General features: G+C 43.7%; 1 protein-coding gene across 1 annotated transcript in view; it reads left to right on the forward strand.

Annotated features, from left to right (window-relative positions):
- Window positions 1–25,090, forward strand: part of norpA (no receptor potential A) — a 145,818-nt gene extending 120,728 nt beyond the window's left edge. Inside the window, exons 29-31 of the mRNA XM_084581641.1 lie at window positions 3,202–3,303; window positions 9,769–9,913; window positions 10,872–25,090. Of these exons, the coding sequence (XP_084437767.1) occupies window positions 3,202–3,303; window positions 9,769–9,913; window positions 10,872–10,940 (316 nt within the window). The 3' untranslated portion in view covers window positions 10,941–25,090. The remainder of the gene's footprint in view (window positions 1–3,201; window positions 3,304–9,768; window positions 9,914–10,871) is intronic.
- The last annotated feature ends 1,256 nt before the right edge of the window (window positions 25,091–26,346 follow it).

Raw genomic sequence — 26,346 nt, forward strand, 5'->3', positions numbered from 1 at the left:
ATTTCAAAATCAGGTTTTTGAATACGAATTGAATAACAAGCATAGTCAATTTATATTTGAAATTTCAAATATTTGTACACCCCTATAAGAAGATTATATTGGACTAATCATGGGAGGTTTAATTGGAGAAATATGGGAAAGGCCTTCGCCCTGCAGTGGGTATAGTCAGGCTGATGATGATGATGATAAGAAGATTAAAATGTAGGTTTGTTTGTTAGTATGTCAGACACTAGTATCCAGACTTGCACAACTCTTCCTGCTGAATTACGTGGTCAGAAGACAAAAAGAATTAATTGCTTGTACACAGCACTTCGAGCTACTCACCAGTGCAATGCCAAAGTTGATCCTGGGTTGACTAGGAGAAAAGTGTGTCCAATTTACGCCAGCACAGAATCATTCAGAACATGGCGGTACCTTCATAGAGGCTTAAGCAGTGAAATAAGGGGGAAGCAAAAATATATGCTATGCTTAGCAGTCATCTCTCTTCAAACTAAAATAAGACGAATGGGCTTAATTTTTTTTTTGCAGGGCTATTGCTTGCATTCGCAATGTCGAGGGTCGATGCTGCAAAATTGCAGTTTGAGTAAAATCTGTGAGACGAGGAAGCCAACTGTACAGATCGTACTAGGATTGCTCCATGTTGAGAAGTTTTGTGTGAAGGTTAAAAATAGTTGCTCATAAGGCTGATGAAAAACCAATAAGTGCAATCCTTTTGCAGCATGCTGAGCAGTGCTACTTGTGCACAAGTGGCTTGGACTACTCAGAAAGGTGTCTCTCGTGCCATCGTTCAAATTGAGTGATTTGAATGGACACGGTAGGCAAGGGGTTAAGGGCAAGGGGTTAAGGGCACCAAATGGCGCCACATGCGACGACAGCTGCCAGCACATTTGGTGTCCAAAAGGCCTCTGTTGGTGTGCCGTGCACTGCTGCAGACAGCGCACACAGTGTGACTGGGGATGGAGAAGTCAACGAGGTGCAGGGAGCACATTGTGCTCGAGGTAGCGGCTGTGGCTCGCACATTCACGCCGTCCTTTGGGATGTGGGAGAGCATTTTGAGCATTCAAAATCCTGCGCATTGTACACAATGCACTCCGGCTGAGGAATTTCAGTGGATTTGTATCATCATGGAATTCATATCAGTCAGATTCATTCGACTGAGATTTTACTGTATCTTAGAGATAACATATGTTGAATAGGCTGTTACTGTTGTTAAACTTATCTTTACCTCGTTATTTCTGCGCCCTACATTATATCATTCAGTACCATCACAGCGATGCGGCTCTGGGGATATTGTAACTGTGCTGATTCAGTACTGTATGAACCCTTTCACTGTCGAGCGTTTCTGGCCGTCACGCACCCCCAGTGTCGACTTGGTTTCAGGGAACGAGCATATCAGAGAACGAGCATAGCGATCTTTTTTTTTATTATGACTGCTATACAAATAACATAGTCGACGGAATATGGACATTTCAGTGTTCTGCAGGTGTTGGTAATTAACATCATCATCACTATCAGCCTGATTATAAATTAGATAAATGAAAAATATAAAAGAAAAAGAACTGCTTAATACTTCTTGAGAGTCCGAATCCAAGCTCGGCTCATATTTATAGTCAAAAGAGCCATCACTTCAGTCCGCAGTCGAAGGTCCCGCGCGGTCAGCCATCCGCAAGTAACTGCTCACACGAGGGCGCACTTCCAGTGGTCCGCACAACGGAGAGAAATGGCGCGTTGTGAAATCAAGATGACAGAGGGAGATGAAAAGAGGCTAAAACAACTTCCTTTGCTGCTGCTAGCCGCAAGCAAGGGCGTGATAACAGAGAGTGAAAGCAGCGATTGAGTCATGTGTCGACCTATTGAAGAGGCAACGGCGCGAGCCCCTGAACGTGACGCGTCGTAGCAGACACGCCAACATAATAAAAATAAAAACCTGCAAACCTGCGGCAGATGGCAGAACAACCCTTGAACCCGTAACCGCGCGCACGCGCCACGAAACGTGCACGCCGGGTGATCGCGGAGCGATTGCACCCCCCAACAAAGAAGTTGGCGGGGGTGGGCACGGTCGCTCCATACTCTACATTATATCAATACAACGCGGGGCGAAAATACGAACTTGTATAATGATTTTACAGATGGCACAGCCTGTCCAAGTGCGCCAGCTTCGCACTCAGGCACAAAAGTTTGAACACACGCTAGAGAACATACCGGTGCGTCGGTGACACTGTGGGGGGAAAGCACGAAAACGTACTGGTACGTTCGTGACAGCGAAGGGGTTAATGTGAAAGCATTTCTTATCTCATGAGTGGCATGGGCAGGAATTGTGGACAGATGAACTGTCAGTAGAGAAAAAAAATATTGCCACCACTGGATTTCGAACCCATGCCTCAATGCACAGATCATCTTTCTAGTTCCAAGAGTACTATAATATTACTGCAGCCAGTCACGCCTCGTGTTAGACTGGAACACACTCTCTCTCTGTGCAATGAATATCACCGTCTTCGTGAAGTTCTAACTGCACCACTACTTCATGGGTAAATACGCCATGCACCCATCTGGGCGGGTGCAGGCGAGGTCCGCGAGCATAGTGTCGGGCAGATTCGCCAGGCAGCATTACAGAACTCACAGTTAGGCATGTGTGAATATAGTGGCTTTTTGGTTCGAAGCAAACAGCAATTTTCTTCGAATAATTTCCAGCTGAATAGTACTTCGGGTTTGTGGGGTTTAACTTCTAGATTAAAGGGTTTAACGTCTGGTCTGTGGTGCTTAACGTACCAAAGTGTCTCAGGTAATCGGGGATGCCGTAATGAAGGGCTCTGGTCTGTGCTGACAATACGTTGTGCAACTGAAATGCATTCTGGGACCAGCTGCATGGGTCCAGCTAATATGGGATGTAATGCTGCAGTGAAGTGCTTTATTTTGTCATTTCTAGCTGAGTATTTACAGCTGGAGGTGCATGATTAATGATTCCCTTGTCTGTGAGAATACTTGGAGAGGCCTAAAATGAATTGCTTGAACCGTAGCAGGAGCTGGGCAAGTGTAAATTGCAGGGCAAGGCAACTCAATCTGCCCTAAGGTGCTTGTACAGAGATGACTATTACTGCCAGAGACGATAGTTAAAAGCAATTTTGGTGAACACCTGATGTGCTTTTAGTAATGAAAAAGGAAACAGATACTTAGGGTGCCATCTAATCATACCAACTTCAGGGAGAACAAGGAGATGAAGACCAAGCAGGCCAAGGTGTCTGTGGAGACGGCACGTGAGGTGTCCAGTGACAAGACACTGCGCAACAAGGCCGAGCGAGAACGGTGAGTGGTCCACTCTCTAGCCTTAGCTGCTGCCACTGCTTCAAGTAATTGTTGTGTTCATTAACCCTCCGCTGACACACATTAGCAGTTTAACCACCGTGCCACTCGTTTTATCCTTTACGACTATGGCCGTACATCAAGTGTCACACAAATGAAAAGCACATTGTCACTACCATTACTTTCACTGCGCTGAAAATTTCACGACTGTCTTTTTTTTAAGATCTACAATTTGAATCCTGTTTTGAAAAACACTTTGCTCATTCCACCCACCTACATTTCATCGCGCATTGACCATCCATGCAAAGTGGCCGTTCCACCTTGTCACACTACCACTCGCCAGAATTCTTTCATTCCAACTACATCGTCCGAGTGGAATCACTTGCCAGCAGATTTCCCGGCAGGTTTCCCGCCGCAGGTTTCCTGGCACCGACAATCCCGAGCATTTTAAGAAAAAGTTGAGTGCCAGCTTTTCTTGCTTTTGGATTTAGTATTTCTTAGTATTTAGTATTTTTTGATTTAGTATTTAGTAGCTTTTCGGTTTAGTATTGCCACATGAACTCTGTGTCGCTGATTTGTAGTTTGTTTTTGTTGTTTGTTTTTTTCTCTCTCTTCTCTTTTTTTTTATTTTTTTTTTCTTTTTCGTCCAGGATTCCATGAATTGTTGAAATTTGTAATAACTCAGTGCAGTGAATAATATATGTAGTGCTGTAACCTATGATTGTATTCATTTTTTGTTATCTATGCTTGCCACTCCCCTCAATAATGCCCGCAGGGCCATGAGGGTATTTGAAATAAATAAATAATTAAATAACTAAATAAATAACGTCAAAGAGGCCCTACAATTTCTTCATTATAGCAGTGTGCAACGTCGGTAGTTGCATGCCAATAGGCTTAGCTGCCTCTGTGTGCCAAGACAGCGTGCCACCGATGTGCATTATGGGAGCCTGTAACGAGCGCATCAAGTGTTGCCACATGATGGCCATGTGGCGCAACCAGCAGCCAAGAATATGCTGGCCTTGCCACATGGGAGCCCCTCAAGCGGGTCTAAGGGGAGAATTGTTATAAAGAACAGAGCTCAGAATATACAGCTTTGTTTTGTAGTTCTAGTACGGGCTGCTGTGAGATGATTGGCAGGGACAATTTCTTGGTGGGGAGGAATGCCCAACCGAAAAAGCTCTGATGACCGCTGCCTTGTGGAATAGCTTTTCCACTGCTTGGCCCTGTGGGGGCTAACACCATATACCATTTTATTTGTCTTCTCAAAAATTACAACAAAAAAAAGAGCGAGCTTGAGCCGGCAAAAAAATATGAGCAAAAGCTCAATACAAAAGAAAGCCAATTTGAAGAAAAAACAATGAAGTCTGATACCACAGTCCAAGTCATAAAGAGAGCGTACAGGAAAAGGTGATCCAAGGCTTCCTGACGGTAGCGGCCAGAACTGCAAAAAGAGAAAAGCAAAGAACGGCAGCAAGAGAATACGATTTTATAGGGACCGGACGCCTGTCCTATGGCGCCATCATCGATGGATGGATGGATGGAATATAGGGGCGTCCCCATTGAAACGGGGTGGTAGCAGTTGCTATCATGCTCATTTTTCTCCCTATATCTTATTTTTTGTTTTAGATTGGTTAACTGTACCATCATTCTATTTATTGAATTTTTGTTTCTACATTACTAACATTAGGTCACTTTTCTGATTTTAAACCACCAATCTTCCAGACGTTTTTTGCTAGTTTCCACCGCCGGTTTATTCACCCGGCCACTGGTATCTCTAAACCCCAGAGCTTCAGGAACAGTTACTGCACATGCATCAACTTCCGGGTGGATACCATTACATTCGAGTATATGGTCAATTGTTTCACTGGAGTTACCACATACAGCACATGCGTCATCTTCATTGTTAAATTTCTTTTTGTAGCTGCGTGTTTTAAGGCAACCTGATCTAGCTTCAAAAAGTAGGACACTGCCTCTTGAGTTATCAAAGGAAGCTTCCTTCCTGATCTGCCTTATCCACTTTCGGTATATTTCCACACTCTGTTTTCTTTTCTATCGAATTTATCCAATTTTTACCTTCGGTGTATTTCACCTGTTGCTTAACGCTCTTTATTTCTCCGTCCTTGTGACCAGCATACTTACTAGTTAGTTTCCTAGTTCTTTTCCTCCATTGTGAGCCAACGCTTTTAAGGTATAGGTGTTTAAATACTTTAGCTGCCCATCTGTTACTGTCTAATTTCTTCAGGCGTTCCTCTTATAATATTTTACTCTGAGCTTCCCGTACTTCGAAAGATGCCCAGCCTATATCTCCCTGTACCGCCTCATTTGTGGTTTTGCCGTGGGCACCTAGTGCTAATCGTCCGACGGCTCTCTGATTTATTTCTAATGTCGACTGTACCTCTGATTTTAGGTACAAAACCGCATTTCCGAAAGTAAGCCCAGGGACCATAATTCCTTTCCAAATACCCCTCAAAACCTCATATCTGTTGTATCCCGACAATGCCCTATGCTTCATTATCCCAGCATTTCTTCGCCCTTTGGCCTTAAGTGATTGCTCATGCTTTCCAATGTATGCCAATCCTTCGTTTACCCATACCCCCAGATATTTATATTCTGCTACTCTGGGTATTTCATGGCCTTGTATTTTAAGACCCTGATCAGTTGAGTCGTTGAAAATCATCAGACCCGACTTAACTGCGCTAAAACTGAAGCCTAGAGCGTCCCCTTCGTCACCACAATACTCAACAAGAGTTCGCAATTCTTCCCGACTCTCAGCTAGCAGCACAATATCGTCTGTATTTATTAAACCGGGGAGGTGCTGCTATACCACCTTTCTGCCTAATCTATATGACAGGTTAAAACCTAGGTTACTTTCTTGTATCCTCCGTTCCAGGTTTATCATATAAAGCATGAACAGCAGCGGTGATAGAGGACAACCTTGTCTTAATCCTTTGCATACCTTGACAGCTTCCCGTACTTCCCTTCTCATGTAATTTCTACTTTGTTATCCCGGTATATTTCCTGTAGGAACTCGTATTATCTCATAACCGATACCTTCTTTTAATATGTTCCACAGGAGTTCCCTGTTTACGTTGTCGTATGCCCCGTTTATGTCCAGGAAGGCCAAATACAAAGGTCTATTTTCCACTCTAGATATTTCGATGCTTTGGGTAAGCACGAACAGGCTATCATCTAAGCGCCTACCATTTCTAAAGCCGTTCTGAAGTTCTCCGAGTATCTTGTTACTTTCTACCCATGCTTGCACCTTTAATTTCACCGCCTGCATGGCTAACCTGTACATAACAGATGTTATGGTAATCGGCCTGTAGGATTTTATGTGCATCCTGTCTCCTTTCCCTTTATAAATCAAATTCATTTTACTCTGCCGCCAGCTGTCCGGTATTTGCTTATTCGTTATGACTGTTTCCAGAGCTTTTAACAACGTTTCCCTACTTTTTGGACTTAGTTCATTAATCAGCTTGATCAGAATTCTATCCATTCCTGTAGATGTGTTTTTAGGTATATTTCTTTCTGCCTTTTTCCTGTTTAGATTGGTCAGTTTTAAGCTTTCTAAGTGGAGTGTGCCTGCGGGGTGGTTTACACCATTCCGTTTTCCTGCGGCCTGCATCATACGGGTCAGACGGAGCGTTGTATTAGTGTGCGCCTACGTGAGCATGCCAGGTCACTCGAAGGCGGGTCGGGGACACACTTCTCCAAGCATATCAAGGGTCATGTGCACACCGCTGTTCTATGAATCACGTGTTATCTGAAACATAAAGACAAGACAGCCCGAGAAATTGTGGAGGCGTTTAAAATCAAAGTCATCCGACAAATGTGTAAGCGCGCCGTCGTTATTGCTGCTTGATGCTGAATTTGACTATCTCAAACATTTGATACGGTGATACGGTTTGACACCAGGTCGGTTTTGATATGAGCCTTGTAACCATGGACCAGAGTGTGCATGTGTTGCCTTTTGTTTCTTTGTGTATTCTTTTGGTTTTTTCATATATATTACATGTCTCAATAAATTTTGACAGTTGATAGGGAGCACTTGGTCTGTCTTTCTCCCTATCTGTCCTCGTCCCTGTGGTGCCACAACAAGATGAATAAGAGGGCATTTTATTGCCCAAGTACTCACCATGATGGATCTTTCGCTGAGATGTTCTGCTTTCTCTGTATTTCATGAATTTGCACGCACCACATGAACTGCAGCTTGTTGGAGTGCCATTAAATATACTTTACAGCATTAGTCCCATCTTCCCACTTGCAATTTCTGCGATGTAGGAAGGCCTTGTGCTACTAGGTCCTAATCTGGAAATCTCACGTTCACTAAAAGGCCAATGAGAAACATCGTGCGTAGTGGCCCAGGAAATGGGTGCAGCTGAGAAATTACGTAAACCAGTGTCAATTACACGCAGCTCCAATGCCAAATAAACAATTGAGAAATACTTGCTACTCGAGAAGAAATGTGTGCGGGACCTATAAACATTCCAAACGAGGATCTCGTGCCTTCAAAATGAAAAAAAAAAAAAAAAAAAAAAAAAACTGAGTTTATGCTCGATTTTATTAATGAAAATTTCATTTTTGCTCGTTCACATTATATGTGGGGCAGATAGCAGCTTTTGTGACCATGTGGTATTGAATGAGCTCTATTGAGCGAGAAGTGCGTGCTACAGACAAAGCTGACCAAATTCGAATAGTCTCAGCGCTGACTCTGTTATCAGCACACTGGCATTGGTTGACGAAAGAAGAGAGGAGAAAGGACAAAAAGTTGGTGAGAAAGCAGTCGTTCGTGTCTCCTATCTGTTCTTTCTGTAAAGAGATAAAAATATATTGAAGTAACATGGACAGTTGGGCGAGTTGGTATAATTGCATAGTGGGGGGTACAGCGCGAAGACACGGAGCACAAAGAAGAGAAGCAGCGCTCGTCTGTTGGGCTACTCGTGCATCATGTCTTCGCTCTGTACCACCAACTAAGATAAAAATAAATAAGCTATAGCTATGCCAGCAAAAGTAGGTGTCTCAATAAAGTATGTTGCCAAGCTAGTTGGTTTAACATCTTTTAAATATTGGGAAAAAAATTCTGGCGCAAAAAATTTACGCATACAAAAGAGAGACACGAGGGGGCCACGGACAGGCGCCAATATCCAACTGTTTATTGCAAGAGATAGGCACATACATTTATACTGTCAAGATACGCGCACAATAACAAGATGTGCATTACCAAAGTCGTGGCTTATCACCGCACGATACCTTTACATAGAAAATCATACTCAACCACATACAAATTTACTGAAGTATCACTGGTGCACAAGGCTGCCTTTTTCTTTATATGAAAAGCTTCCATTAATAGCCTGGCCTCATTTTCTTGCTTCTGCTTGGGATTCTCACCTCTTCTAGTCGAGGCTCACACTTGCACATATTGACATGGGCGACCAAGTTGGCATAGTTATCTTTACTGTTTTCTGTCTTTTTCCCATGTTCCCCAGGGCATTTGTTTGTGCACCCGCCGGTTTGCCTATATAGAACATTCCACAAGTCAGGGGTAGCTTGTCAGTATGCGCCTGTCTTCTGCAATAGACAGTTGCAAGTTGCCGCCTGTCTATTGTCCCCGCGGCTCTCTTTTGTGTGCGTTAATTTTTTGCGCCAGGGCCTTTTTCACAATTTAAAAAAAAAGCATATGTGCAAACATTATTTCTTCCCATCACTGGGGAGGGTAACACGGCTCGAACAACGATGGTGGCTGCCTTTTTTCCGTACCGGCACTTTCTTGTTCACAAGGGGGAAATGCTGGCGTGTAACTTAGGCTGTTGAATTTTTCCGATTTCCAATTGTCAATTTTGGAGTGCGATGTTGCAGTGCCAATGTTGGAGTGCATCTTTGGCTCCAAACTCTTCCGTGCCGTCACTCCAGGCGAACAGAAGGCACAAAGCTTTCGATCGCAACAAGATTTTAAAAATTCCACACTTTTCACGGCCACACAGTAACCAAATTAGCAGATACGGGCCTCTGTTTTTTAACGGACTGTGTCCGGTTCACCCGACTCTCATGCTTATGTGGAAACCTGTAGAAATACAATGTGACACGTCTGTCCAGACTTCGTTTCACCGGACATATTCACGCACAACGTTGCCTAAAAATTAGGAGTACCGATGGAATATCACAAAAACCAGCGACAGGCTGCGCATTCCAATGCTCTGGCTGGTGCATTCCAGCAATCAGTGGAGCGCCACCCGTCCAGCTGTCAGCTTGATGCGAGTGCTCCTCATTGTCTTCTAGTTCATCAAATTATACTACCACTTGTGTAACCACTGACAACCAGTGATGCCATCAAGGTTAATTTATTGAGTACCAGTGCAGGCTTGTTGTGGGGCCTCCCCCACAACAAGCCCCCACAGTTGTGCACTGTGGGGGCAAACTGTTGTGAACCAGTTTTTATCACCACTCGGGGGGTATGTGTGTGCTGTGCAGGCGGTTGCGTGAGAAGAACAGCAACAACACCAAGAAGTTCATTGAGGAGCGCAAGTCAGCGGCACTCAAGCAGAGCAAGGAACGCGAGCGTCTCAAGAAGGTCCACGAGAAGCAACTCCACGACCTGCAGCGTGAAATCGACAACGTAAGTGCCACAGCCCCACACCACTGTACGTGTTGTGGTTGTCAGGGAACGAACTCAAACTAGTCACATTCTTGTCTAAATCAAGAAAAACAAATAGGCAGAGCCAGGACATGTAATGCGAAGGACCGATGATCTCCCAAGGGTGACAGACTGGATTCCAAGGGAAGGCAAGCATAGCAGGGGGCGGCAGAAAGTTAGGTGAGGAGATGAGATTTGGCAGTTTATGGGGATTAGATAAATGCAGCTAACACAGGATTGGGTTACCTTATTTAACGATGCATAAGACCTCAATTTACTTAGCTAGAGCAGTGGGACTTAACTATACATGCTTTCGCAACCATTGCAAGATGCTTCATGCCTGTGATAAAACTTTCACTAGAAATATTATAAAAAAGGAGGTAGCACTCATCCCCAAGAATACCTTTGCACAGGCACAGCCACAAGACTTCATTTTTACTCAAGCTTCATCTTCAGATGGGCTTTCAAAATGTTCGCCAAGTTCTGGCAGCAGAGCAGCCCCGCCACTCTCTTCGCTTTCATAATCACTGCTTTGATTGCTTTGGGTGCAGGCGGCACACTCCACGCAGGAAGTGTGAAACAGATGCACCAAACGATGTTTCAAATGGCAGCTAGGAAAGGAAGCCGGCTTCTCCTGGCTTGTCTTGGCTGTGTTCTGGCGGAGAGGTGGAGTCAGCACTCTTTTGTGGGCATTTCATATTACTGACGCTTAGGGCCTTTGAAATGATCATAAAGATTTTAATCGCAAAAGTCGCTACCTCCATCGTTTTGCTATAAAGTTCACGAAGGAATGTTCTACAAAAAAAAAAAAATGAATGCGTATGACACCAGCAAACTTTTTGTAAAAAAAAACTGCTTCTGGTGCACCGAAAACTATGGTAATTGGAAGTACATGGGGGAGGCGTTTGTCCCACAATCGGTGTGCTCTGATGTTGTGCAGGGCCTGGAGTTGTACAACACGGCCGAGCTGGAGTACAAGCTGTGTGCCAAGCTGGAGTGCTTTGTGTGATGGCTGCCAAACAGTGGGCGCCGCTTCCCTGCTGCTGCTGCTGCCACCATGGTCATTGCCAAACCGTACCTGCTCCTCCTCTCACCATAACGCATGCTGATGAGCCACTTCTGATTAATGACGGCATGCGCTGTGGGTCGGTGCTTGGCATCAGGCCGAGCCACATTGTTTCAGCTCACATTGAGCCAAAAAGAGGAAAAAACCGTCTCCTCCCCTGGTTTGCACGAAAAGGGCATGTTTGTCTTCCTCTGGGGTCGGACACGCCGGGAGCCAAAGTTGGGAAAGGCAGGAAATTCTGTCAAGTGTTACAACACTGGCACGGTACTGCCGACTACATCTGGGGAAAACCGCTTCCTGGGGAATTGGCAGCATAGTTTCCCTTCGGGTGAACCCCCCGCCATCTCCTTGATGCCGTAATTCTGCAGGCTGGTTTGTGGATGGAGGGAGGGCCGGTGATGAGACTTTTCTGTTGTCATCCAGGAATAGAGCGCAGTGTGGTGCTCTTGCCATTGCGTTCCTGGTGCATGCCATTATGACCACTGGATTTGTTTGGACTCCCAGTGGTGGACTTGTCCTGGCTCTGATGCCTCTACAGTGCAGCATTTAATTGTCATTTGACTTTATTGTTGACCTTGGTTGTTTTTCCTCTTTGCAAGTTGATTTTTGGAGGATCATGCTTGCACTGGATGCTAATAGCGGAAAGGCCTCCCCTCAGCTCTAACTGCTTATATAAGTCTGCTCTAGGGCCATGGACACAGCTAGAGAGAGCTCCTTGGCTCCCCACTACATTTGGTGGGGATGTGTGGTTATAGGAAAAAGAACAGCAGCGGGGGCAGCCATACCTTTCCCATGGTGTCCACCTACGTCCCCTCGAGTGATGGCAGCTTGCAGTGGTGACCATTCCAACTGGAACCACCAACTGGGAATTGTTGCATAAGCCAGCGTAACTTGTTAAGGTTTCCACCCATGTGGTATATGAGGGAAGGGCTGTAATTTTGGCACTGTTTTCGAGAATGCGGCTGTATTTTTGGCACTGTTGTTGAGTATGTGTTGACACCTTTTTATTAGACAGAAACAGGATCTGAAAGACAGCATTGGCCTGTGGCTTTTGAATATCAGTGCTTCACTTTTTCTGATGTTTACAGTCCATAATTTACCTCTCATGAAACAGAGGCCGAGTGTGGCCAGTGTTGGTGTTATGAATTTGGTTGTGCATTTTGGTGTAAAGTGGCCCCAAGAGTCGCAAGGGTTGCTGTTAAACAGAAAATGTGCACATAAAGCAAGAGTCTGATTTTTTTTTTTTTTTTTTGCCGACACATATTCTAGTCATTGAAGTGTTTCATTTTCGAGTGCTTAATTAGTAAGCGCAGAAAGTGCACCTGTTGGTCCAGAGAATGTGGAGCATCAAATTGAGCTGCATGCCCTGGTTGCAAACACCGTTCATATGTTGTTTAACAGCATTTACGTGATGCAAGCTTTGAGTCTGCGAGAGCCTGAGGAGGAAGGCTTTGCAATGCTGTTTACGTCTTGCATTGTTAATTGTTTTTTTACCCTTGCATATGTGTTCCGCATATGTGTTCTGCTCATATGCACCGAGCTACTATACTGGAGAGAGCTGCACCTTTTGCGTGGCTGTAGTTAGTTCCTACGTGCAGTATTGGAATCCAGCTGTTACAACTGTTCACCGTGGTGCATATGGTGGTCGCTTTTTCTTTCTAATTATCTACGGGGAACCACACGGGTGCACTGCTGGTCTTGTTTTCCTTCTGGTGCATTTATATCCAACCTAGTCAGTGTTACTGTGATCCAGTATAACCAAAAAGTAATTTGGAAATCTCAATTGGCTCTTTGCCTTGCCTCGTGCAATGGAGCAGTATTTTAGATACCAAGGCCAGTACATATTGGCCAATTAGAGATAAGTAATTCTGAGTTGAAGCAGCTTGATTGTACCGCTGGGTTCATTATCAACTCTTGTGCAACGGTCATTATCTTATGTGCAAGCACTTCTGTAAAATTGGCCAGCTTGTTGGTTCTGCTGCAAAGGTTTAACAAGGCACTGTTTGGTGAACCTCCGGACATTCATACATTTTGAGCGAGGCATAATTTTTTTTACGCAGCGCTGTAGTAATGTGTTGCAATTTGCTTACATTTGCTAAAAGAACTTGACAAAATGTTAAGAAACATCATGGTGCCATTGCTTTTTTTTGCTACAGACAACCAGATGTCATCACTCTTAGTCACAGTGACTGCATTTCAGCTAGATTAACAACACTCACTGTGGCTCTCTTCTGAGGAAGATTTAGCCAAGGATGGTGCTTTGTATGAGGAGCTTAACTCTATTTTATGCTTAGCCATTCCAACTTGACCTGTCGTTCCAACCGTGTCTCAAAGTAGACAGCCAAGTCTAGTCCACATTCTGTTGTTGGGATAGCAGTCTTCTCAGGGCAGCCTTTTTATTTTTTTTTGGCTCTGTGCTGTACTTAAAAACATGTTGCAAAGTAGCTTTGGTGGAATGACAATCTTGTCAGTTCTCTTTTCAGCACTTGTTGACAACACTCAGGTACTGATGTGTGCATGCTTACAATAAAGGACAGCTGACTTCCTCTGAAGAAACACCACGATCGTTGAAAACATGGCCAATTACTTCTTTCCTTTTTCTGTGACCAGAGTGGACAATTACTGTCCGGCAGGAGGTGTAGAAGTTGTGTTAGAAACAAAATGTTACCATATGCACTATTTATTTCTAGGTAATAAAAATTGCACACTGTAACCTGGGCACCCCTCTCTTTAGCATGCTTTGTTTAAAAAAGCAATTTTGTGTTGTGGTTGTATATGGGAGCAGACATTTGGAGTGCGAAACTGTCCTGTGCACTGTTTTGCAGTGTATATGGTTCTTTATGAAGTTGTTGGCAACTGTTATCACACATTGGTGGATATATGGCACCTGTGAAGGGATATAGAGATTTCAACCTTGTTCCTCAATTAGTGTTTTTTTCTGCACACTTCAATTTGAAAGGGGGGTGGGGCTTGTGTTAGCTTACTTCTTTAGCAGCTGTAACCTGACAGGTTTTGACCCAGCACGATCACCTTTGCCAAATGCTGCTGAAAGTTTACCACAAAATTGCAAGCCCCACTATTGTCCATTTATATGCTGTGAGCACATAGGTTGCACCATTGTTCTTCTGTGTCTCAGTGCAGAAAGTGACAGCTGTATATAAGGAGTTGTTTTCGATCCCTGCTGCAAAGCTGTGTGTGCATGTCATGAGGAAAAGGGTGAATATCTCGTTCGCAGAGGTGGGTGGTGGGGGAGGCAAAATCGATTCAGTCCACAAATGTGAGTCATTTGTTAGCTGCAAGCCAGGAAAGGTGTAGTGTTCCTGCCCTTTCTTTGCACAGCAGCTTAAGGCTACATTTTCCTGTTGGGCAGCAATGGATGGCCTGGCAAATGTATCACGTATGAGTTGAATGAAAGTCATGCCCAGCTTTGTAGCCAGACAGTAGGAGGAGCACCAAAATCATGCCCCTGTTATCTTTCTCAATCCCACTATACCACCCTCACTGCACCTTTGTAGACGAAGGTGTGTCTGGTGTCGTGAAAGTATTCCACAGGCAAAGATAGAAGGTCTCACTCAGCCAAATAAATTCCATGTTCAAATTCACTAGTAATGCTCTGTAGTATTTCGAGAACGATGTATTGTGTGATGTGCAACCTAAGCGGGTTACAGCCACCTCTGAAGCTGTTCTGCCAAATGGGCACAGAATGCATGCTGTTGACAGGCAGCACTGATGTTCCATGCTGGCCTTTCCTGCACCACCAAGCATGTCTCGCATGGAGCAAAATTGCAAGTTTTTTGGGCTTTCCACTGGTAATGTGGGAATAATTTATATTATGACTACGGGCTGTCCCTGCAAAGGACAGCAAAGTAGTAATGAGGGCAAATATAGGGGTTTGGTTATTAGCCAGCCAGGCGACACAAACTGTTGGCCCAATATTAGTGTTGGCAATGTGCTGGTCCTATATGTACATTGCCAACAGAGTGCCAGTATTGAGTCATCATTTGTGCTTTCTGGGCAATAGGAGGGAGAGACCTGATGAGAGCATAGCTGAGCCTTCATCACTCATTTATTCATGTCGGCCACACAAGTGCATTTTACGACACCTAACAGAGGCTTGAAGAGCAGAGCGCTCTGCAGTTGGTGCTGCAAAACTTAGTGACTGGGCTAGAATACAAAGGACCACCCATTTGTTTGCACAAGTGGAGAGAGACAGCATCTCTTCCAGCACTTTATGAAGAACAAAGGCCCATTCACTCATCTGAGTTGCAAAGGGGGGGCAAACGGCTCTCGCATGTGATCAAGGAGCTGCACAGTTCAACGGATGGTCTCACATTCAAGGGCAACCATGGGTCACTTTCTCGAAATAGTATCGCTAAGAATGAGACTTCTATGTCTTGAATTTCACCAGTAATGAGAAGCCGGATGTAAAACCAACCTCCACTCACGTCAGCTGCAGCGTTGAGTGGTTACCATTTGCGAGCAGTATTACCATTTGCAAGAGTCGCTTTTCGACCAAACTTTTCGACTGCTTTTCGACCTCTGCGAGTCACAAGTGTGAATGAGCCTTAAGTGGGACCTGCAGTAGCATCATATTTGGCAGTCTCCTCCACCTCCTGCATCAGCCGTGTAGCTCACACCGAGGATCTGTGTTTCCGTGCCTATAAAGCATAGCTTCAAAGAACGGATTGGCAGGACCCATGAGAAACTGCCCATCAGCCGCCCTGACAGGATGTTTGAGCCCTAAACGTCTTACCAACACAGTATTTTTTTCATGAGGAAGTAACGCTGGTTTCCATCAAAGTTTTCCTCTCAGCTTGAATGAAGGCTTGTTTGAATGGTGTTCCTGCTTGACACCTTCTGAACAGGTAAATTCAGGTGCAAAGCATATCTGTGTTTAGCATTATGGGGAATTGAAGAGTGTAAAATGACCTGGGTATGCTAATGAAACAGTGAAACACAAAACGAGGGCATCCGCATACTTGTGTGCATGAGCAAGATTTTTCATCAACATTGTCTTCAGGCTATGTTTGCACTAATGCTGCCTTACTTCTCACTTGTGTAGATTAACTCAGTTTGTTACTAGCCGCTAACACTACACAATATTGCGAAGGATAAATTGCCATCGAAACTTGGGCTTCTTATACCGCATTTCTGAGCTGCAATGTGTGAAAAGACGAGGGATGGGGAACGTATAGGGTGCAAACTTCCAGCACATTGACTGGAAAAACTACACAACTATTTATACTTGCTGCATTGCCATGGTTTTAAAACATGCGCATTTAATTGGCAGAGGCTGTTGTTTTTCTTTTTAAGATTGACAGGCGGGGTGCTCATGCCAGCGCTTCCTTTTCAAGGTGTCCGTTCTGCTTTAAGAATTTCCCATTTGCTCCTTACCCTTGCTCTTTACGACTGAAACACAAAGAGGAATGTCTTTCACATGTATTGCAATGTCTTACAAGCGATCCATCTTTCACATCCTTACTTTTTTTTTTTAACTTTGCAATTTCGCTCCAGAAGGTGATCATTAAGGAAGCGATCAGTTTGGCATTTATACTGTCATCCATCCATGCAAGAGTGGCATTCAGTGCAAACACAAGCTTCTTTGCTTGCAGGGATTTGATGCTTCTTCTTGCATTCATTAGGCATGTGACATTCAAGCCTGTTTACCTTATGTAGCCTATCTAGCTGCTCGTGGCCTGAAGAAACAAATGATGTTTCTACTGATTTCAAAATTTACTTAGATTATAAGACACGATTTGCATGCATGGAGTCATTGCCTGTTTCTTGTTTTCTAGGGTGCCCAGGTGTTTGCTTGCCCTTGAGTGGTCAAATTTTGTCAACAATGTTTCTGCAACAGATGCGTGATGACTATACTAGGACACAAGCTTGCAAGCAATAGCCTATTGCACTGCTGGCGAAGACTTATGCATCTAACGTGGACAGGATTTTCAAAAGGATTTGACTAGTTTGCTGAACTGGATGGTTGGGTAGCTAAATTGAAGTGTAGTGGTAGCACTGCTGTGAGAATTGTAAGCTCTGCAATTGTAACTGGGATGAGAGTAATGTCCAGCAGCTGTCGCTCACAGGCTGTCTGTGGTAATCTTCTTCTACATTTGAGAGACATCCTTCCAGCGCATGCAAAAACACGGACAAAGTTATAAGATACACACACAAACGCCAGAATGGTGCTAGAAAACAACTAACCCAAATTTCTACGCTTGGTAATCTTCATGTATCTGCTGCAGAAACAAGCATGTGCTTGTGCGAATTTTCAGAAAGGGAAAAAGAAGGCAGTGATTTCATACATATGCACCATATCTCATAATCTGAAGCAAATTATGAAATGGGCGGAAGTGCCAGTTGTTCCTTCAGGCCCCGAAAAATGGCTTGCTCTTGGCGAGGTGAACAGATTCAAATCTGTTGTGATGCTTCTACTTACATTCATTCGGCATGTGACATGTGAATGTCACATGCCAAATGAATGTAAACAGAAGCATCAAACACCTTTCGTTTGAATGCAAAGGAATGTGTGTAGTACACCAAATGTCACCCTTGTGTGGACGACACTTGCCACCTTTTCTGCTGCTTGTAAATAATTACGTTTAGTTGGGGTAAAATATCTGCCACACTAAAATAATGCTGTGCTCGAGACCCGAGCTTATTTAATTTAGTGGTCATTGTGTACAGTGCATTCAAATGTGCAGGTATTTGAGTGCTTCAAAGGTAACCAAGAGGTCAAGGCAAACTGCCTCTCTGGTTCATTCTGAAGAAGTAATGTTGTGCAGGTTGCTGAAGTGAGACAAAGGAAGCCATGTAGCCTCGTTACTTTCAGCAAATGCTACATCCTCTGTGGCAGTGCAAGACTTAAGGAAATTGGTTGTGACAATGACTAGAATGGCTGCAACAGAACATTGGCAGTTGTGTCCCTATACATAGTTTCCGCTCTGGGAGGTGGTGCTAGATTTGCAGTAAAGGGGCACGGAGGCAGCAAGGGAGTACTGCACCAAAATGCATTACCACCCCAAACGATGATGGGCTAGCATTTGAGCAGCAGTTTCTGCAAGCAGGACATTATGTGGAGTGCACAATACTTGGATCATCTTTTGCACTGGCGAATATGTACTGCTTTTCCCAAAAGTGGCCTGGCTTCATGGCTTGCTTCCCTAAGATGGGAAACTCTTGAGAAGTGCTCATTAACTGACACAGAGCTTAAGGGGGGTGCTTTCAGCGTATGACGGAGAAGCAAACCATGTGGCCTGATTATTTTTGGCAGAGATGGCACATTTGGTCTGCCTTTATGCATCAACTAAACAAAAGCCACTCTCAATCACCATCTCTGTACTAACTTTGAGGAGCATGAACAGACCAGCCGCAAGAAGCAATTTGAAAACATTGTTTTGCTCATTGCAGAGATCAATCAAGTTTGCATATATAAAGTTGTTTTAAGTGATTGAGTGTGCTTTGAAAATGCATCTGTGTATTTTAGCATTTGTTAGTTTAACAGGCTGACAGTAGTTCAGCATACTACAGCTTAGTTAGTTGGTTAGCAGTGCTTCGGTTATTTGCAACCGTACTGCAGTCTAAAAAGATCAGGGCAGGTTGGCAAAAGGATTGGAGGGGACGTACAATGCAGCTTAAAACATGGAAAGACAGATTTTTTTGTCAGCAAGAAACTAGCCCAGTAGAAATGCATGCTACTATAGCAAGCAAACAAGGCAACTCTAGTGCTGGCCTGGGTGAAAAAGATACATTCTTCCGAAGTCAGGAGTGGCACCGGTACACCGGGAGGAGGAGATGCCGGGCAGGTTAGTAGGATATGAGTCAGTGTCGCTTTAGGGGCTTGACAGAGGGGGCAGGTTGGCGGGATTGATTGGTAGTGAGATAATAGAGAGGGAGTGGGTAGGGTCCTCCTTTGCAGTCGTCGCCAAAGATGCTGTTCCCTGGTGGTAAGGGAGGAGTGTGGTGGTGGGTATTGTTGCCGTTCAGCGCGGAAGTGTGCGGTGAGCTCAGCGAAAGCATGCATGCGCTCCTTCGAGAAATCCTCCCCCCGAGTTCCGCCTGTGCCCGGTTTCTAGATCCTCGGGCTAAGGAGTCGGCGGCCTCGTTGCCGGGATTTCCTGAGTGCGCAGGTACCCAGATGAGCTCAGCGCGTCGGGGGAGGTGGGGGGTTGGTGTAGCAAGCAGACATTTGGCAGAGAGGTGTACTCTGCCTCTAGCGTAATTTAAGATTGCGGTTTTGGAGTCGCTGATTATGTAGTTGGCACTGGTGTCTGTCATAGCCATGGCGATGGCGGTTTCTTCAGCCTCTTCTGCTGTGGTGCCTGGTGGCAGTGTGCTCCAGATGTGCGTAATCAAGTTTGTAAAAAAGTCTAGAGTCACATGGGCATGTAAAACAAGCTTCATAGTACTGCTTTTTTTTTGTTCCTTTTTCATCCTAAAAACCTAGTGATTGGTTAAGCTTAGCTGTTCTAATTTTATATTTATATATCTGACGTTTTATATGTTATCAAAAAACACTATATAGACATTACATCATTGGAAACATTTCAGCAAACTGCTTTTTTTTGTAGCGATCCACAACCTGTCATGTGCACTTTCTTTTCCCTTTACCCAGTACTTTTTAACAGGTTAGCTAGTTAAGCATTACTGTTTAGCTAGCTATGCATTGCAGAACAAAAGTATTGCAGAACATGGCCATCCATACTTGAATTTGTTTTGCTCACTTAGTACACCCTGTCTGTTTGAGAAATTAATGGTTCACTTAATTGGGCAAAGAATATTACGAATACGAATTACGAATATGAAGGGTCAGTGGACAAGTTTTTTGTGCACTTGGAACCAGTATGTTAAAGGAACAGACAACTGATCAACATGGGTTATGATTTTGTCATTGAAGTGAAGATACCTTATTGCCATCCTCGGGATCAGGCACAATGTTACTTGTGCAACGGGAGGTTCTGATTTTGGTTCCACACAAACGTTTTTTAGAACCCAATAGCGCAAGCTAAACATTGATGCTCGCTGCGTACCACACCATGCGACTACATATTGGTGTTCTAATCTAGATATTTGAAGCACACCTCTCAAGGTATGCTACATGTATTTTATTACAGCATTCATGTCTCTTTTATATTCAAAAGCAGTGCTGGCTCTGTATCGACTCAAGAAATGGCAGAAGCATGGGCCAGCCCTCGCAGTATACACTGGTCTGTGTCAGCAGGCTTGTGCATTGTGCACAGTTGCACAGAGAGCCAAGCATATAGATGATGTTTCAGGAAAGCCCACCATTAATTTTCAGCAATGGGCATTTTGATCTAATGAGATGGTGTTTGCAGTATAGCAATATCAGTTCTGGCAAATGTGAAAATAGATGAATAATGTTAAATGAGTAGACAGTTTAATAAATTCTAGCAGTTGACTTTTAAATTATTACACCTAGTTGCAATCGGAGATTTGTAGCTAGTCATTAACAACACACATATCGGCATTTAGAATTTCGAAAATACACTTGACCTTTGTACTGTGCAGCCCAAGCAGTTTGGGTTTGAAAAATGCGTGCCCTTTCAGCTTCACTGTTGTGCTGTGCTGCTCCGGCTGAGGAATTGCATCGAATGATGTGTTTCGTGCAATGTCTCCAAGCATACTCTACAAGCACATAATTTTCAAAATTCTCCAGAAATGACACCATTTAATATAGCCGCACAACACAAAGGGCAGTTGTGTTTTCAAAATTGTGCAAGCTGATGCCCTTACTCTTAGTGACCAGCTGCAAGAAGTCTTCAATTGCAACTAGGTGGATTGCAATAACTTACAACTTTACTACTAGAATTCAGTCAACTGGCTACCTAGCAGCATGTGTTCACGTTTTTCCTTATACCCACTTACACTGTTAATTATACTATAGCTCAAACATCGTTGAAACATGTCAGAAAGCCTATTATTAAATATTAGTGGCGGGCTTGCGTCAAACACCTGGCATATAGCGCAAGCAACCAGTGTAACAATCCTGAAGCAATGTATCAAATGACAATCGCATTTCTTCAACAAAATTTGTTTTTCAGGGTTGAGTCCATGTTTTTAGTTTCCCACTGTCCCCACACATGATCACTGTCACACTCGCTATTTGCTGGTTTGACAAATTTTCTTGAAGATATTGTGTGGCACTTTGAATGCAGGTCCTTCAGTATAGGGCACCTTGCATGCCAAAAAGCTTGAGGTGGATATGCGAGAGGCAAACAGCCAAGGCTTTCGTGCAGTTATTATTGCCCCAAGCATCCTTTTCAATTGGCAGGCCTAGTTGTTGTTCTTTTGTGTGAGTATGGTGCAGGAAGTGTGTAAACTTGTACATCTCTTAATCCTGGCCACCTGTGTAAGATGACACAGTTGGTATGTGCCCTGCATGGGTTTATTTTTCTGCCATTTGCTTCCTACAGTCCCGCTTACTCGTGGAGTGATAACTGCCTTATTACAAATACTACTTCACATTCGGGGATTCTCCTAAACACCATTCCCACTTGGAATTGTTGTTCAGTTCGCTCTCAGTGGACCTTTGTGCAAGCTCCATACAGGCGGGTAGTCCGAGATGAAATTTTCTTCTCTGAAGTTTCTGTGAAATATATTTTCTTTCTGTGGCTGTACTTGGACTAATGAGTAATTGCTTCCTTTCTAGCTTGCGCGGTTGTGGTTTGGACAAGCGTTAATATGTAGCAGCGACACTCCAACCAGAAATGGCCATGTCGAAAAATTGTTCTTGCATAATGTGGTGGTCGGGGAGCGTTTTTTAGTTTTGCTACTATTGAATGTTTTTTTACCCTAGCTATGCTGTCCCTTAAATCACAATGAAGCCGACCTTCTAAACTTGTATGGGGCAGGCATAAAAGTGTTCCGCTCATTGTATAGAGCACTGAATGTCCAATCTCGGGACAGTTATCACATTTCTTTTGTCTTACGCAAGCTCACACAACTGCTTGGAAAGAAAGCTTTGTACTCCATAACTATGGCTCAATTGACAGTACACAGAAGAAGACACGATGGAGGCCAGTTCAGGTCATGCAGCCAAAGATTGTAGGGACTGTCAAGCAGAAGGTAATGACAGCGAGCCTCGTGAATCTAAGTGCACAGAATGCAGCATTATAGAAAAAAAAAATCATGATGCTCTAACAAGAGAGACACTAGAGGCATACTTGAGTGTAAGGTTTTAGGGCAACTGTATAAGCACACCTTCAGTGGCACTGTCCCCCCCCCCCCCCCCTCCCTCTTCAGAAAAAATATTAAGTAATCAAGCTTCTTGATTGTGCAAAGTAAACACAGCCAACAAAAAAAAAATGCTACACAGTGCGGTCGAATTCATGTAGACGAGGCTGACTAACAACTGCAAATGAATTATCCTGCAGTCTTCTTTTTTGTTGGCTGTGTTTACCTTGCATCATGAACGAACTAGCTTAGAAATAGCTCCTTTTGATTGTGCAATCTGACATATTAAATTAATATTTAATTAAAAAATTGTTATTAAATTTCGTATTTAATAAAGTTTAGTTGTCAGTGACAGCACTCTGTTATGAATCGTCTTCTCTACGTTGTCAAATGCACTGTACTTATGGAAGTCAGAAACTACATGCCCAGCACATTTTATTCGAAGATTAGTGCCAACTTTTTTTATGTTTTCTGTTCTGAAGACTGAGGGTTTGAAAGGCTTGAGCACTGCTGACAAAAGGGGACATATTAAAGTCTGCTTTACCACACAGGTTTTTAATTTTCTTGATGGCCACGTAGATTTACAACTCTGCAGATCAGGCTGTTTGGCCTGGCACTTGTGAGACCTTCATTTGCCTAAGTTGCTTAGGAAAGCTAAGCAATGGAAGCCGAGCTAGAGGTTGATCACTTTGAGGAATCACTATACTACTTATATGAAAGGACCTGATAAGTCAACTATTTGTAGGTCAATTTGTTTTTGCTGCACTGTATCCTAACTACTTAGCTTCTGTGCATGAATAATATGGACATGCATTGTAGAAGAAGTGTACTTGGAGTTTGTTCTTTTGAATCGCTCTATGGGTGTAAAATGAAATACAATCCACATTAAATAGGGAGACCAAATTGTGAAGCTGTAACTGATTAGGAAGCGAAGCATATGATTGTTGTGCATCCTGAACCTTTGATTTTAATATACTGGGATGGTTTGGTATACTTTATCGTTCTCTTCTGGATTGTGTTATTTTGTGGCTGGCATTTCATTTGCCTTGTTTTGTATCGCAAATACTTGATTCCAATTGCAGTTTTTTTCTGTACTTTTATTTTCTGCTTGCAGAAAAAAAAAAATCTGCCTCTCTACTAAGCTTACACATTTTTAACACTGTGTGGTATGTATGATCACATGTTGCTGCATCAGTTTACAAAGGTGGGCAGAGCAAAATGCCCAGTTTGTCCATTGCTGCAGCGAACAATTCCATGATTAAAACAGCTACCAGGACAAGCACATTGCTAGAACCTTCTACGCAGTTTCCACAATTGCTTTTCTCTGGTTTGCATTGCACAACGGCCAAACTGCACAAGTGTTGCATCATGTCTGGGACTGCCAAGTATTGTGGCTTCCAGGCGACTTTCAACAATTGACAATGAACAGTCTCCCCTGTGATGTGATGCAAGAGCTTGCCAGGGCATGTGCTGAAAACATCTCTGAGGATCTGGCCCAGGCAGTCTACTTTTCAGTCAGGGGCTCAGGTCCCATCTTGTGGTCATTTGTCGTGGAAGACCTGAACTGTGGACCAGGATAGTTGTAGCAGAGGCAGTGGAGTAGGTGACTCTAGTTGAACTCGACACACTTGAGGTGACTGCTAGCGATGTGGCCTGTGCTCAACTTTAGCTTAGTTCTGTGCTCCTTGTTATGCTTGTCGGTGTAATGCTGAAAAACTGCTCTTTGTCCTCAGTGGTGCAAATGAGTGCTGAAGAACAAAATAAGACATCACAGACTTTAGCTTCCAAACATTTATTCATTTAGGCGTGTATGTGTGCACGTCTTTGATGTCATCTATTTAAACACTGATGAGGTGACCACACTCTGAAAGTAGCTTCCTTTACATTGTTACCAGTATAGATGGTACACTAGCACCCGATTTTCTAACCTAACCTGCTCCGCTGATTCCCGTGACATCACCTTGTGACAGTACTCCAGTTCAATGCATGCAGCCATGATATATGCCTGTAGGCGTTGCTGTATTATTCGCGTATTTGTCAAGTTCAAAAGTTTGATAAGTGCCACAGGTATTGGTTGTTACATTCTGATTCAGCAGACCTGAGCCTTGATGGACAGCAGGCGTGCACTGTTTGGAGCACTGCTCGAAAGCTAAGGTGGAGCACGGCCATCTCGCAGGGATATGAAGGAATCAATTTTTTCTACAAGCATTTAGCAAAGGTATTTTTCGAGTCTGTTACCTCTGCCAAGTTCCCATTTGTACACGGATGGAACATTTTTGGCACGATGTGACACGTTTATTCCTGCTGCATTTGCAGTATTCCCCCAGATGTCCCAGTGATCGCAGGCGTGACATAAGCTTGGTATTTTCACTGTAACAACACCTTCCCCTTGTACAATATGTGATGTGTACATGGTGAGAGGTCGTGTATTCTAAGTACATGTTGTTGGGAGATTTTAAATTTGGAGCGTACAGAGGCACTGACTAGGCCCTGTAGGGTGCCGTAGCACACCCTAAGCATACTGTTTATCCCGAGAAGTACAGTCCTCAGCTCTGTACTTATGGAACCCAGCGAATTACATCTGGCGCATGCCAGCTTCACTATTACCCCCGGTTACCTGTCATTGGCCCCTCCTTCGTGTGTCATACTGTGTGGGACTGCTGCCCAAGTCTCTGAAGCAGCAACCTAGCAACTCTGTCCACTTGTGTAATAGTTCCTATAGGGCAGTGCTACCACTATGTTACAATACTAGTCTTTCAGAGAATCTCTCCACAGTCGGGAATGCAGTTGGTGCTTTTGTGTGTGCTTCTGAGGATTTGTGGTGCCTGCTTTTATTATGCTCTGTTGTCTTGCGTGTACACTCTCTTGTGGACAAATATATCGAGTGTTTTCAAACGCCACCCACTGCTGTCCTGTCCTCTTTTGGTCTTCATTTGAATTGGCACTGTAGGAGGATACTTGCAGAATGCCCATTTGGGGAGGGCTGAACAAATGCCACTACATCATTTACCTGGGGCCTCTGGTAATATATGCTTTGGTGGCACTACAAAGTGAGGGCTGCACAAAAGAGACATGGATGAAAAACACCAGCATAGACCGTCAGAGATGATAGTCCGTGTTCACGTGAGTCTTGTCTCATCAGCTGTGTCTCACTTTATGTTTAAAAATGAACCAACTAGCTTGAAAAATTTTGCTGTGGTAGCAGTAGGCAGTTTAAAATGCAAATGACTGGCATCACTAAGAGATTTGATTGATTCTGTTCAGTGACTCATCCTTTTTCACTTCAGACTATGATAAAATTGTCAGCAAAAATAATATTTCACTTCTGAAAGTTCCCTGCTTTGCCTTTGGAGAATGCACTGTTTGTAAAGAATGCAAAGCGGAAAGGACAAACATAGAAATATGTTTGAGCAATACTTTTTTTTTTGGCTAGTTGGTTTGATTCCATGCTTGTGGGACTGAGGGCACAAAGATGAAGCACAAGAACGAGAAGGACTGCAGGAAAAAAAAAGTGCTAACTAAACTTCTATTTCGAAAATGAGACGAAGTCACTTATAAGGCTAAGCGAAAACGGAAATCATAAATGGGAATCTTCAAGAGTCAAACTAAATATCGCATAAACCTCGGGGTGAGGTTAAGAATGCGCATGTCTAAGGAAAGTAAACACAGGTTTGTGCCTTGTTCTGAATCTCTGTTTACTTTCTTTAGACACTTGTGCTCTCGCCCTCGCTTCACCATACCCGAGGTTTATGTTATGTTTAATTTGGTTCTTGAAAATTCCCTTTTATGATTTCCGTAGTCCCATGGCCGGATAGGGCAGCTCTTTAATACTGGTTCACCTTGTTTTCGAAATAAAAGTTGTTAATACAGTGTTTCGTCCTGTCGTCTTTCTTGTTCTTGTGCTTCATTTGCATGCTGAGTCCCGCAAGCACAAAAGAGAAGACGACATGTTACAAAGGAACTATCTTCGGTGGTCATCTTTTTTAATCAGCAACTAGACCAGCATCATGTTGTATTGGAGCGCATTGTGGCCTCTTGGTTTGTTGCAAATGCACTTTACTGGGTGCCACATGGCGCCATGCTCTGGAAAGAAATCACTGGGCTAAAACTTCTCACACTTCTCCCAGCACTACCACTGAATATTTGACTGAGCATG

This window comes from Amblyomma maculatum, chromosome 10, assembly GCF_055883805.1.
Source record: "Amblyomma maculatum isolate TAMU_Amacu chromosome 10, ASM5588380v1, whole genome shotgun sequence".
Taxonomy (NCBI): Eukaryota; Metazoa; Arthropoda; class Arachnida; order Ixodida; family Ixodidae; genus Amblyomma; species Amblyomma maculatum.